General features: G+C 45.7%; 1 protein-coding gene across 3 annotated transcripts in view; it reads right to left on the minus strand.

Annotated features, from left to right (window-relative positions):
- LOC310823790 (26S proteasome non-ATPase regulatory subunit 2-like) overlaps nt 1–9,669 on the minus strand; it is a 34,133-nt gene extending 24,464 nt beyond the window's left edge. For 2 of the 3 annotated variants that reach the window (XM_083696642.1, XM_083696643.1), the window contains exons 1-13: nt 9,480–9,669; nt 8,075–8,131; nt 7,765–7,929; nt 7,373–7,494; nt 6,972–7,196; nt 2,255–2,413; nt 1,895–2,039; nt 1,502–1,562; nt 1,258–1,404; nt 901–1,007; nt 626–753; nt 342–429; nt 17–203 (exon numbers count right to left, since the gene is read on the minus strand). In XM_083696642.1, coding sequence (XP_083552768.1) covers nt 17–203; nt 342–429; nt 626–753; nt 901–1,007; nt 1,258–1,404; nt 1,502–1,562; nt 1,895–2,039; nt 2,255–2,413; nt 6,972–7,196; nt 7,373–7,494; nt 7,765–7,929; nt 8,075–8,131; nt 9,480–9,602 — 1,714 coding nt within the window. In that variant the 5' untranslated portion in view covers nt 9,603–9,669. The remainder of the gene's footprint in view (nt 1–16; nt 204–341; nt 430–625; nt 754–900; nt 1,008–1,257; nt 1,405–1,501; nt 1,563–1,894; nt 2,040–2,254; nt 2,414–6,971; nt 7,197–7,372; nt 7,495–7,764; nt 7,930–8,074; nt 8,132–9,479) is intronic. The other variant, XM_083696644.1, reaches the window with a different exon arrangement.
- Between the last annotated feature and the right edge of the window lie 3,209 nt (nt 9,670–12,878).

Consider the following 12,878-nt stretch of genomic DNA (forward strand, 5'->3'; position numbering starts at 1 on the left):
CAATCAAATGACGCACCCGGGTAAACCTCTCCATTCTTACCAAGGTGGTTGAGGCCCAGGCCCAGAGGTAGCCAGCGGGCATATGTGTCTTTCAGCTCCGCCTCGCTCTTCTCCATGATGGTCTGGACGATGGTGGAGGTGACATCACCGTTACAGGAGCCCACAGCGATCATACCGCACGCCAGTGCAGTCACACCTGCCACCTGTGTGTGACAGGCAACATACCATTACTACCACTGTATAGCATACTATTGCTACTACTGTATAAGCAGTGTTTCGCAGTCTGCGGATGTGTACAGCCAGCTCACACAAACACAGTGGCACACAGACACACAGCTTACCTCCATGCTAGATTTGGAGTCTCCCATGACAGGCAGCAGCAGGGAGAGGACATCCTCGCGGTTGGAGCCAGCATACGCCAGGCCAAGCCTGAAGAGATGGTGTCAAAAGTCAGGGGTCAGGGTGACAAATCCAGGAAAAACACATTTTAGGGCCTCACACAAGACTGAGAGAGCTAAACAGACATCTATATTAAGGTTTTAAATGTATGAGAAGATTAACCTAAATCTGCTCCTTTTCTTTCTTTTTACGTGGACGATTTCAGACTAGGCTTATGTCTCCTTACCCAAAGATGGCTCCTATTCGCATGACATTGCTGTTGTGGAGGACATAGTCTGACAGCAGAGCCAGGGCCGGGTCACACTCGTTCCTCACTCCAGAGTTCACAATACCACATGCCAGGAGGGCGCCAGACTGCAGAGGGGAGAGAGTATCAAGAGAAGTGTTGGATGGGGTTCAATAATCAACATGGTGTTGGGGTGAGGCTTGATGGTAGTTTAAGGTGGTGGTTAGAGGTTGAAGAGGGGGGTTGGTTAGTCTGGTGTGAGTATTAAAGCTGACCTTGATGTAATCCTCTGAGGAGTAGAGGTATTTGTCTATCTGTGTCAGACCACCGTCCACGTCCCACAGTAGGATCATCCCTAGGGAGGCTGCAGCACTCAGCATACCTGAGGAAAAAACAACGTACAATTCAAAATTGGTACAACACAGTACAATAAACATGTCTGTCACTATGCTTACACATTTAGTTTATCAATGAGAAGAATGTTTGAACTGATCTGCTGGGGAAAAGCATCTTAGATCTTAACTTACACCACAGATGTACATAGTTAAACAACAACTAAACATGAACCATAAACCATATTAAAGAAAAAAGAAAAGAAAATAAGCTGATGGATGCGTGTGTGTGTCTTTCACCGTGGTCCTTGTTCTTGTACAGCCATTTGTTGCCATCATCTGTGAGCAGCTTGTCTTGTCCGAAGGCAGCATTAACAAACCCGTTGACAAACGAGGAGGCCAGGTTCATACGGGCCGAGTCCACCTGGGACCCGCTCCCTCCAAACCCTGACAAAGGGAGGAGAGAAGAAGAGGGGGAAGAGAGATGAGAAAAGAAGTGTGATATCACATGATTGGCCAATTAGCCTGCTTTGAGAGGACTCACTGTTATTCTCCAAGTGGGTTTTGTAGATATCATCAGGGACTTTGGGTTCCATGATGTCCAACTGTACAGGAAGGGAACAGTGTGTTGTTGGGAGATAAGCTGCATCATAGCCACAAACAGGCAGCCCTTTCAGTGAGGTTTAGCCGTTCATTATCATCCATCTTCTTCTCTCACTGTGACTCAACTATTATTCTCTTGCCCTGAGCAATCAGCCTTGCTGGCTCTTTCTCTTCCCTCCTCAGTGCAACATCCACTCAAAATGTAATGAGTCGCAAACTGTTCTCTAATTGCTGTGACATTTATTCATCAATGTTTCAACATTCCCTCACTTTCTGCCACACCTCTACCCTTCCTTTTACCCTCCTATCTCTCTCCCTTCTCCAACCCCCTCACCTCTCGGGCCAAGGCCAGGAAGTTGCTGTTCAGCTGGACATTGGACATGATCTCCGTCAGGTCCTCATAGTCCTCCACATCCTCATTCAGGTCCAGGAACATGCCGTGCCTGCCCAGCATGAAAGCCATCTCCTTCTGGATCACACTGCCAAAACACTCAGAATGTACTAGAAAAACAATTGCATGCTTTCCTCTCATTTCAGGTATGATGGACTGAACTGTAAAGTGAGTTTAGGGTCTCCCACATGAATATTGAATGTGACAAGAAACTTACAATCACTACTAAAGAATACACATATTGTACTTGGACTACTAGAAACAAAGAATTCTAAGGAGAGAAAACTGTTGTGCTGTCCTTACATGTCCTTGCAGGAGGTGAATATGTTCTCCACCAGCTCCACATCATTGAGCATCAGGGCCAGTCTCAGGGCCTCTGGGTAACGATTAAACTTCCTGAAGATGTTCAGCGAACACTTCAGCAGGGCTGAGTTCTCTGGCTCTGGGACATAGCTCACACAGCTGAGAGAGACAAAACATGGGTTTAGGATTAGTGAAAGGGGCAATTTCCCTTTTTCGCTTCAGATGTAGGCTAATGTTAGTGTAGTCAACATGGCTTTCTCCAAACAGAGAGGGAAACATTTATGCTATAACCTTCATGCTTAACCAATTTGTGCCGGATGCTGCGCGCCGCAACATTGCATCTACCACCGGTTGCTGCGTTGCGCAACTCTGACTCTCCTGCCGGATGCTGCGTGGCGCAGCATTTTTTATTTGTCGTATTTTTCATGAGGCGTGCAGCATATAATGCACTGTCATTGGTTCAAATACACGAGGTGGGTCTTGTTGATTTTTTAAAAACATGTGAGCACCCAAATGTCGTGTGATTCGCCGAAAATCACGTAAATCAATCAGACATACATGTGCGTTTATTGTAGATTTTTTTTGGAGAGCGGCGAAATGGCTGCCGCAGAGGAGAATTTTGACAGCGAGGGCAGTGACAGAGTTGGGAGAGAATGAGGAGTTTGAGAGGGAGGAGGAGGTAGAGGATGATTATCTACCGGATGATCCTTTGGATAGAGCACAAGAGTGGGATTTGTGGACAGAAGGAGGACGACTTTCTCGGATTCCAGGTAGACTGGAAAACCGAGGGTTACCAGCCGCACAATGCGAAGCAGTTCACCCGCAAACCGGGGGTGAAGCAGACGATCCCCGTGGATGCTAGCCCCCTGGATGTCTTTTCGCGTATTTTTAACAATGAGCTTTGGGACATGTTGGTGACGGAAACGAATCGGTACGCTGAAGAGACGCGCGGTCAGACCCCCACCAACTCCAAGTGGAACCCTGTCTCCAAAACGGAGATGAAGACATTTGTCGGGCTGTGTTTCACATTCGGTATTTTGAAGCTGCCAGCACGCAGGGATTACTGGAGGCAGACCAAATGGTTGTACCAGACCCACGTCCCCAAGGCCATGGCAAGGGACCGCTTCGACATGATCTGGAGGTAATGATTTGTGTTTTGTTTTCTTGCGCTCTCTTCCGAGTTCCGTTCTCTTACTAATACATATAAATAAATACAATGATGGCAATACATGTTAGGCTTAAACTCATTAATCTTATCATATGCATTTTCAGATATCTCCATCTCCAAGATAACATGGACCCTGCCGTGGACAAATCGGACAGGCTCTGGAAGCTCCGGGGGTTCATGGACCTCCTCCTGGTTAGATTCCAGGCACTCTATGAGGCCAATGGCTTCGTGACCGTGGATGAGTCCATGGTGAAGTTCAAGGGACGCCTGGGCTTCCGGCAGTACCTCCCCAAGAAGCCGGTGAAGTGGGGAATAAAGGTGTGGGTCATGGCGGAGAGCAATACAGGCTATGTTACCAATTTTCAGGTGTACACGGGGGCCAGTCAGGGTAAGACTGAGAAAGACCTGGCTCACCGTATAGTCTCAGACCTGGCGACACCTTATTTCGGGTCCAACCTGTCCGTATACATGGACAACTTTTACACCGGTGTGAAGTTGATGGTGGACCTCAAGACCAGGGGGGTGCAAGCTTGTGGAACGGTGCGTGCCAACAGGAAGGACCTCCCCAAGAACAAGGACCTCACAAAGCAGGCTGGCTTGAACAGGCATGAGTTCAAGGTGGCGCAGCGGGATGACTTGACCTTCTGCATCTGGCAGGACACCAAGGCAGTGATGGTCCTCTCCAACTACCATGACCCGACAGCTTATGGGTCAGTGAGGAGGAAGGCCAATGGTCAACGCCAGATGGAGGTTTGGGTGCCAGCATGCCTTGCTGACTATCAGCAACATATGAAGGGGGTAGACCTTCTGGACCAGATGGTGGGCTACTACCAGATCCAACATCGGTCTACAAAGTGGTGGAGGAGGCTGTTCTTTTACTTTGCTACGGTGGCGTGCTACAATGCCTTTGTGGCTGCCAGGTCTGCAGGAGGAGCCGAGTGGAAGTACAGGAGGGGGGGCTACAAGGACTGGCTGGAGGATGTGACCATGGAGCTGATCGTCCCCGTCACTGCAAGAAGTGCTCCCCAGGTGCTCCCCACCTGGAGCTTCTGCTGAGCATGACCTGGTCCAGATTAACAATAAGAGGAAGACCTGTAGGGAGTGTTCTCTGAAGCACCACGGCACCAACGTGCGTCCTGGGTCAACTCTGATGGGGTGCAGGCAGTGTGACCTTCCTCTGCACCGCGAGTGCTTCATGCACCACATTATTTCACGTATATATTTCCCTTTTAGCGGAATTGGTTGAGGAGGGGCTCTTTGGAAGCTGGAGCACTTTTTTTAATTTTTTTGAAGAACACCTGTAAACAGCCATTATCTAGAGCCTTGAATCCTAAAAGGTAGCCATATACAGTACCAGTCAAAAGTTTACACAAACTTGCCAAGAGTGTGCAAAGCTGTCATCAAGGCAAAAGGTGGCTACTTTGAAGAATCTAAAATCTAAAAAATATTCTGGTTTGTTTAGCACATTTTTGTTTACAACATAATTCCATGTGTGTTCCTTCATAGTTTTGATGTCTTCAATATTAATCTACAATGTAGAAAATAATAAAAATAAAGAAAAACCATTGAATGAGAAGGTGTGTCCAAACTTTTGACTGGTACTGTACATCACCAAAGATACAGGGGATCGGCCAAGTCTACAGCATAGCCCAGGGGTGCCTTTTATTTTAACAAATAGACACAGAATATCAACAAAAAAAGTCCAGAAAAACATATTATATAAAGTTATAAATTAATTTGCATTTGATCGAACGAAATAAGTATTTGATCCCCAAGCAAAACATGACTTAGTACTTGGTGGAGAAACCCTTGTTGGCAAGCACAGAAGTCAGACGTTTCTTGTAGTTGGTCACCAGGTTTGCACACATCTCAGGAGGGATTTTGGTCCACTCCTCTTTACAGATCCTCTCCAAATACTGAAGGGTTCAAGGCTTTTGCTTGGCAACTTGAAGCTTCAGCTCCCTCCACAAATTTTCTATAGGATTAAGGTCTGGAGACTAGCTAAGCCACTCCATGACCTTGTGCTTCTTCTTGAGCCACTCCTTTGTTGCCTTGGTCGCAAGAAGGTTTGCTGTGTCTTCCAGCACAGTCTCAAGAGCATGGAGAAGATACCAGGAGACCGGCCGTTACACGAGGAGAGCTGGACAGGGTCGTAGAAGGGCATCAACACAACAGCAGGACCGGTATCTGCTTAATGCGAGAAGGAACAGGAGGAGCACTGCCAGAGCCCTACAAAATGACCTCCAGCAAGCTACTGGTGTGCATGTGTCTGACCAAACTGTCAGAAACAGACTCCATGAGGGTGGCATGAGGGCCCGACGTCCTCTTGTGGGACCTGTGCTCACTGCCCAGCACCGTGCAGCTCAATTGGCATTCGAGAGAACACCAGAATTGGCAGGTCCGCCATTGGCGTCCTGTTCTCTTCACAGATGAGAGCAGGTTCACACTGAGCACATGTGACAGGCGTGAAAGAGTCTGGAGACGCCGTGGTGAATGTAATGCTGCCTGTAACATCATCCAGCATGACCGGTTTGGTGGTGGGTCAGTGATGGTCTGGGGAGGCATATCCTTGGAGGGTGGCACAGACCTCCATGTCATAGCCAACGGTACCCTGACTGCTGTTAGGTACCGGGATGAGATCCTCAGACCCATTGTCAGACCTTACACTGGTGCAGTGGGCCCTGGGTTCCTCCTAGTGCAGGACAATGCCCGGCCTCATGTGGCCAGAGTGTGTCGGCAGTTCCTGGATGAAGAAGGCATTGATACCATTGAATGGTCCTCTCGTTCCCCTGACCTAAATCCAATTGAGCACCTATGGGATGTTATGTATCGGTGCATCCGACACCACCGAGTACCGCCACAGACTGTTCAGGAGCTCACTTATGCCCTGATCCAGGTCTGGGAGGAGATCCCCCAGGACACCATCCGCCGACTCATCAGGAGCATGCCCAGACGTTGTCGGGAGTGTGTACAGGCACGCGGGGGCCATACACACTACTGAATCACATCATGAGTTGCCGTGATAAAATTCACACAAGTTGGATCAGCCTGTGATTTGAATTTTTTACTTAGATTTTCGGTGTGATTTTGAATCCAGCCCTCAATGGGTTGATGATTTTGGTTTCCATTGACCGTTGTTACGTCATTTTGTTCTCAACAAATTATACAATGTACATCAGTAAAGATTTTCAACTTGAATAATTCGTTCCCTTAAGTGTCCCCTTAATTTTTTTGAGCAGTGTATTATTTTCGCAGGGCCGCTGGACACTTGAGCAACGGAGTAGAGCGGCGCAGATTTCATCTGATATTGCTCAGGTTGTGATTGGCAGTTTTCAAAAGATAACTTAACATACACAACATGTCAATTAAAAGTAGTTTATGAAGTTAAAAAAGTAGCTGATAATGAGTTGGTAGTCGACTACTTGGCTCCCCGCTTGTGGAACACACACTGGCACTAGTTTTAGCAGTACTGGTGCAACGTGACATCCCTAGTGTGTAGTCGAAGTAGAGATGCTGTAGTGAAGGTGTGTGTGTTTTTTGTCCACTCACCTGGTGAGGTAGAGGCAGACCTTGGCATAGGCATTGTCGTCAATGTAGAGCTCCAGCATCTCCAGCCTCTCTATTTCCATCAGCAGGTCGCAGGCTTCATGTTCCGCGTTGTGGGCCATGTTATAGGGCACAATCTCCTTCACCAGTTTCAACAGCGTCTCCTGCTGCACCTTATCACTCTCCTCCACCTCCTGCCACTCCTTTGCCACCTGACCAGCCAGGTGCCTGCACACACAGTCAGAAATGCATGAGATCTTTAAACATAACCCAAGAAAGCGGTCCATATTGCACTGGAATCCGAGTAGACTGTACACATTTTGATTGCATATCTGCTAACTTCAGTCAAATTGCCGTATTATGGCATCATGTATGTGTTGCTGCATTTCTGTGCCACATCCTACCTGACATATTCATGGCCCCAGGATGCCAGTTCCTCCTGTGAACCCAACAGACGATACTTAAGACACTCTCGCTCCCCACTCATCGTCATGGCCAAGACAGACGTCACGTCCGCACAGAAGTGCTGCAAACAAAACAGTAAGGAAGAGTTTGACATTTCCTAAATGACATCAGCCAGAAATTCATATCTCCTTTACTACATGATCACTGTTCTCAATAGATATGATCGTGATAGGATCTTTTTGCAAACCTATGGAGGCCATCTCAGATGGACGAAAATGAAGACAGGCAAGTGAGTCATTAAATGATCGTGCCCCACATAGCCTCGTTCAATGCTTCCCCTTCAGCAGTGTCTCCCATGCAGGGATATGATCGCTCCTCCAATTTAGCCTACCTTGTTGTCCCCAGGTGCCATGGCCTCATAGATCTCCTTGAGCTTGGCAAAGTGTGGTCGCAGGAACTTCAGCGGCTTGGGCACAGAGGTCATGGAGGTTGTGGAGGAGCGGATCTGTCTACGCAGCTCCTCCAGAGCAGGACGATACAGAGAAGTGTCTGTCTCCTGTGTGTTTGGTTTGTGTGACGGGCAGGTGGGAGGGAATAAAGGGGAGGTTACATGCATTTGGAGGTAAGTATAATGGATAAATCAACAAAGATAGCTTATTTTAATTTTTAGATGAGGAGTGTAGCTATTGTGTGATACTCACGCTCAGTCTTTCCACCATCAGCTCCAGCTCCTCTTGCAACTGTTTGTCCTCTTCAGACTAAGAAGAAATGTCTCGATCATTTGAGAAGAAACATTTTGTAACGTGGGGGGGTGGGTAAATCACATTTCAAGTGCCCGATGTCTTCAGGTAGTCACGACCACAACGCTGTCGAGTCGCGATGAGTGACATCATATCGTCATCTTCCACTATCGAGAAAACGTGTGGTCTGGTAGACAGGTTTGGTCTGCCCGACTGCCCCCAGCAGTTCGGAGTAAGGAAGGGCACACAAGGTGACCGCAATCAGCGCTGGTGTTTCCTCATATACAATATGATGTCACTCACCGCGACTCGACACTTTCGCGGCCGGTGGTCGCTTGAAACGTGATTACCCTACCTTCTCAAACGAGACAATTGAAAAAACATACACCATACATGGCCAGACATGGTTAGTGTACAGTGGAAACGTAAATATTAGGTGAATAAATCCTATCTGGAGGAAACCCTGATCAAAGTTAAACTGTGATGGGCGAGTCGAGAAGGCCTACAACTCCGTGGCAAGTTGGCCCAACACTATGCAGTAGTCCACAGTTTAATGCATCATAAGGTGAAATAGATGAAAACAGTGAACCATCTTTTTAACAAAGTCAATATTGTAGCAGCTGCATTGTTATTGATGGCTAGTATTCATGTAAATTGATACGTAACAGAATACCAAATGTTATTTATGAACATTAAATAAAGGCGCAACCTGGGATTCAATCAGTGGAGGACATACAAGCTTTTATTTGGGTTCTGATGGGGTACGGCAGTTGAACTAAGCTCATGAGGTATGTATAGGTGATATTATTCAAGATTTAACGGTTTGCACTGCAGTAAAAGAGCATTGTAAGTACATCAACACCACATGACTTTAATAGGCAGATAGTAACTAGCTATGTTAGATGTGACATTGCATATGCATTACACAACTAAGCATTATATAATCATGTACGGTATGTTCCTTTTACAACATCATAACGAATCTATCGGTTGTTATTCGTAACTTCAAAATAATCCGCTAGTTAGCTAGCTAGCTATCCTCCTTGCTAGCAGGCTAACTTGCTGCTGTGTCATTAGGCTACTAGCTTGTAAACAGCACCAGCACAGATAATAGAAAGGTAGCTGACTAGCTAACTTGATCAGTCTATCAGGATCCGTTGTCAAGCAACCTAGTTCAGGACATGTGTTATGGGCACATTGCAATGAATTAAGTTATTTTCATGTGTATATATGGCTAACCAGTTTCCATTTGAATGACAATGCTTCCGGCCTGTTCATCCATGATGTCAACCAGTCAGCAGGCAGTGACTCAGGCAAAAACGCTGCTAAGCTTCCCTTGAGTTTCGAGAGAATCGTCGGATCTCACCAGTTCTTGCTCGTCTTTTTTCTCCTTATCCTTTCCTGTGGCCTGCTGTCCCTTTTCCCTTTCTTTCTCTTTCTCCTCCGTCGTTTCGGGTTGCTTTTTCTCTTTGTTTTTTGCTTCCTCCATAGTTGCTGTTCTGCACTATAACTATCGGCTAGAGAACTGTTTGAACAACCGGAGAGATGCACGATCTGTGTTCTCTGAGCTCCAATAGTGGAACTCCGCCCATCTACTTCCGGTCAATGTAAATTTATGTAAATGACGATTTCTTCAAAATAAGAGCACCGAAATTAAACTTTATTTAACATTTAAACATGGTAAATAGGGGTCAAGGAACCACAAAAAATATGCTAATCATCTTAACAATATATATCATAACCATATAATATTTCGTATAGTATTGCCCCAGAAGGGTTTGTAATTGCTCTGGGTATCTACTTCCTCTAGGCTCTGATCCTTTCATGCACCAACTTCTAAGTACCTCTTGATATCATTCCCTCCATTAATCAACATCTGATTATCTCTTGATTTGACTCCCTCTCTACATCAACCTGTTTTCTTAAGGAACATTTATAATTGGTTTTTATAACTCACTTTTGTCCTGTCCTATGTGGAATGTTCTCTCTTTATTTGCTATAGAAATTTACCATACCTCCTGCCCCCTCCACCCAACCCAATCGAAGTATGTGGCAAATGTGAATGTAGCATTACTTTTAGTTCTTATTGTCCCCCACGATGAAATCGGGGATTCGGTCTCTGTCCGTTTGTATGTCACAAAATCCTGTCCGTTCAAATCATGTCCCGTTTTATCTCCGACACCACTGGGACAATTTTGATTAAACTGTCACAGTCGGGCCTAACAACGCCCCTTAGCTGTGCCTTATTGCTTAATCAAATATAGAACTGTCTATTCCAATTCACCCAACATTCTCCATAACTTTGATGGTTTTCTGTAAGTACACAGCAGTCTGCTTTGAGGCTATCAAACCAATATCAGAAATATGTTTCACTATCTGTTGATATGAAAGGCAATTGTTTTCCACCTTATAGAATATTGAGTCCAAGTTGAAATGGCCCATAAGTTGTATAGTAGTTGTGTTGTGTGAACATGATTGCCTAACAACAGCTGCAGTTCAAATCCCTGCACTGTTGTGAGGTTTGTATCTGGTGTATCTTGGTCTATCCACCGTCAGGCTCAGATGCCTGCTCAGATCTTCCAACCGCTCTACAAAAAGCAGGAGATGAGGGAGGACTGGCAGAGGGACATGGAGTTTGCCTTCGAGGACATGTACACGGGAGAGAGGGGTAAGGAGGGGGTGGGCTTCCAAATCAGGATGCAATTTTTATTACAGCATGTTCATTTGGTCAGGACCTGGGTAGGATAGACTATTAGTTGATTTTGCTATCATTGATGGAAGTTGAAACATGACCCGATGACCCGATGTATTGTCGTGAATGGTAAATTGGGTCCGACTCTTACTACAGAGGAACGGCGCCTGATCCTGGAAGGTCATCAGAAGCAGGGGGCCAGAATAGCCCCAGGGAAAGGATGATGTCTGGGAGCTCACAGCCCGTGATGAACTGGGCTGTTTTCACCACCCTCTGCAGAGCCTTACGGTCGAGGGCGGTGCAGCTGCCGTATCAGGCGGTGATACAACTGGACAGGATACTCTCTATGGTGCACCTGAAGAAGTTTGTGGGGATCTGGGGGCCATGTCGAATTTCCTCAGCCACCTGAGGAAAAATAGGCGCTGACGCGCTGTCTTGATCACTGTATGGGTGTGGTGTGACCATGTTAGGTCCTCAGTGATGTGGATACCGAGGAACTTGAAGTTGCTGACTCTCTCCTTAGCTCCTTAGTTTTGCTGATGCTGTTGAGGGAGAGATTATTATCCTGGCACCAGTACGCCAGGACTCTTACCTCATCCCTGTAGGCTGTCTCATCGTTGTTAGTGATCAGGCCAACCACAGTGGTGTCATCACCCCAATTTTAGCCTCCCTACAATGGTTACCTGTTACTTCTAGAATCTCTGAAACGACCTGCCTGAGGATATTAGGCTAAGATCAGTATTTTCTTTTAAATCTCTTCTTAAAACTAATTTTTATAGACTGGCCTTTAATTGATGCTGCCCTTATTCTTTTTAATGTGTTGTGTTTTACTATTTTCTACTTATATTTTTGTTTTTATTTGTATATCTGTTTTATCTGCACATTTGTAAAGCATTTTCTAACACTGTTTTAAAAAGGTGCTATATAAATAAAGTCTATTGAGCTGTGCGTGGCCACACAGTCGTGGGTGAACAGGGACGACAGCATGGGACTGAGCACACAGCCCTGGGGGGCCCCCCCGTGTTGAGAGTCAAAGTGGAGGAGGTGATGCTGACTACCCTCACCACCTGAGGTCTGCCTGTCAGGAAGTCCAGGAACCAGTTACACAGGGAGGTATTAAGACCCTGGTCCCTGAGCTTGGTGACGAGCTTGGAGGGGACTATGGTGTTGAATGCTGAACTGTAGTCAATGAACAGCATTCTCACATAGGTATCTTTCTTGTCCAGGTGGGATAGGGCAGTGTGTATGGTGAGAGTAATGACATCATCAGTGGATCTTTTGGGGCGGTATGCAAATTGGAGTGGGTCTAGTGTGGAGTTGGTGTGGGTCTTAACCAGCCTTTCAAAGCACTTCAGACAGGGTTAGGGTGCAACAGGGCGATTGTTATTAAGGCAGGTTACCTTGGTCTTTTTGGGCACTGGAACGATTGTGGTCACCTTAAAACATGTGGGGATTACAGACTGGGACAGGGAGAGGTTGAATATTAGATTAGATGAGATTAGATTAGATTCAACTTTATTGTCATTGTGCAGAGTACAAGTACAGAGACAACGAAATGCAGTTAGTGTCTAACCAGAAGTGCAAAAAAAAGCTGAAAAGTGCAATGTGAACAATATATACAGGTAGTGCAGTATAAGCAGTATATGAGCAGTATAAGTAGTGCAGTATAAGCAGTATATGTATTAACAGTAACATTATAAGCAGAATAAATAAGCAGAATAAATATGGAATGCAGTATGAACAGTATAAGCAGTATATGAGCTGTATAAGTAGTGCAGTATAAGCAGTATATGTATTAACAGTAACATTATAAGCAGAGTAAATAAGCAGAATAAATATGGAATGCAGTATGAACAGTATAAACAGATATGTACAGTATATACAGATATGTGCAGTGTATTAACAGTAGCATTATAAGATTAGTAAAAAATAAGGGTATGTGCATTATGAACAGTATAGACAGATATGTACAGAAGAGCAGTAGTATATAGTATAAGAGCAGTGTGTATAAGTGAAGATACAGTATGTACAGTTTATAGGAATGCTATAGGGTAAGAGTAGTACAATTGTCCG

Source organism: Argentina silus (genome assembly GCF_951799395.1).
Source record: "Argentina silus genome assembly, chromosome: Y".
NCBI classification, from domain to species: Eukaryota; Metazoa; Chordata; class Actinopteri; order Argentiniformes; family Argentinidae; genus Argentina; species Argentina silus.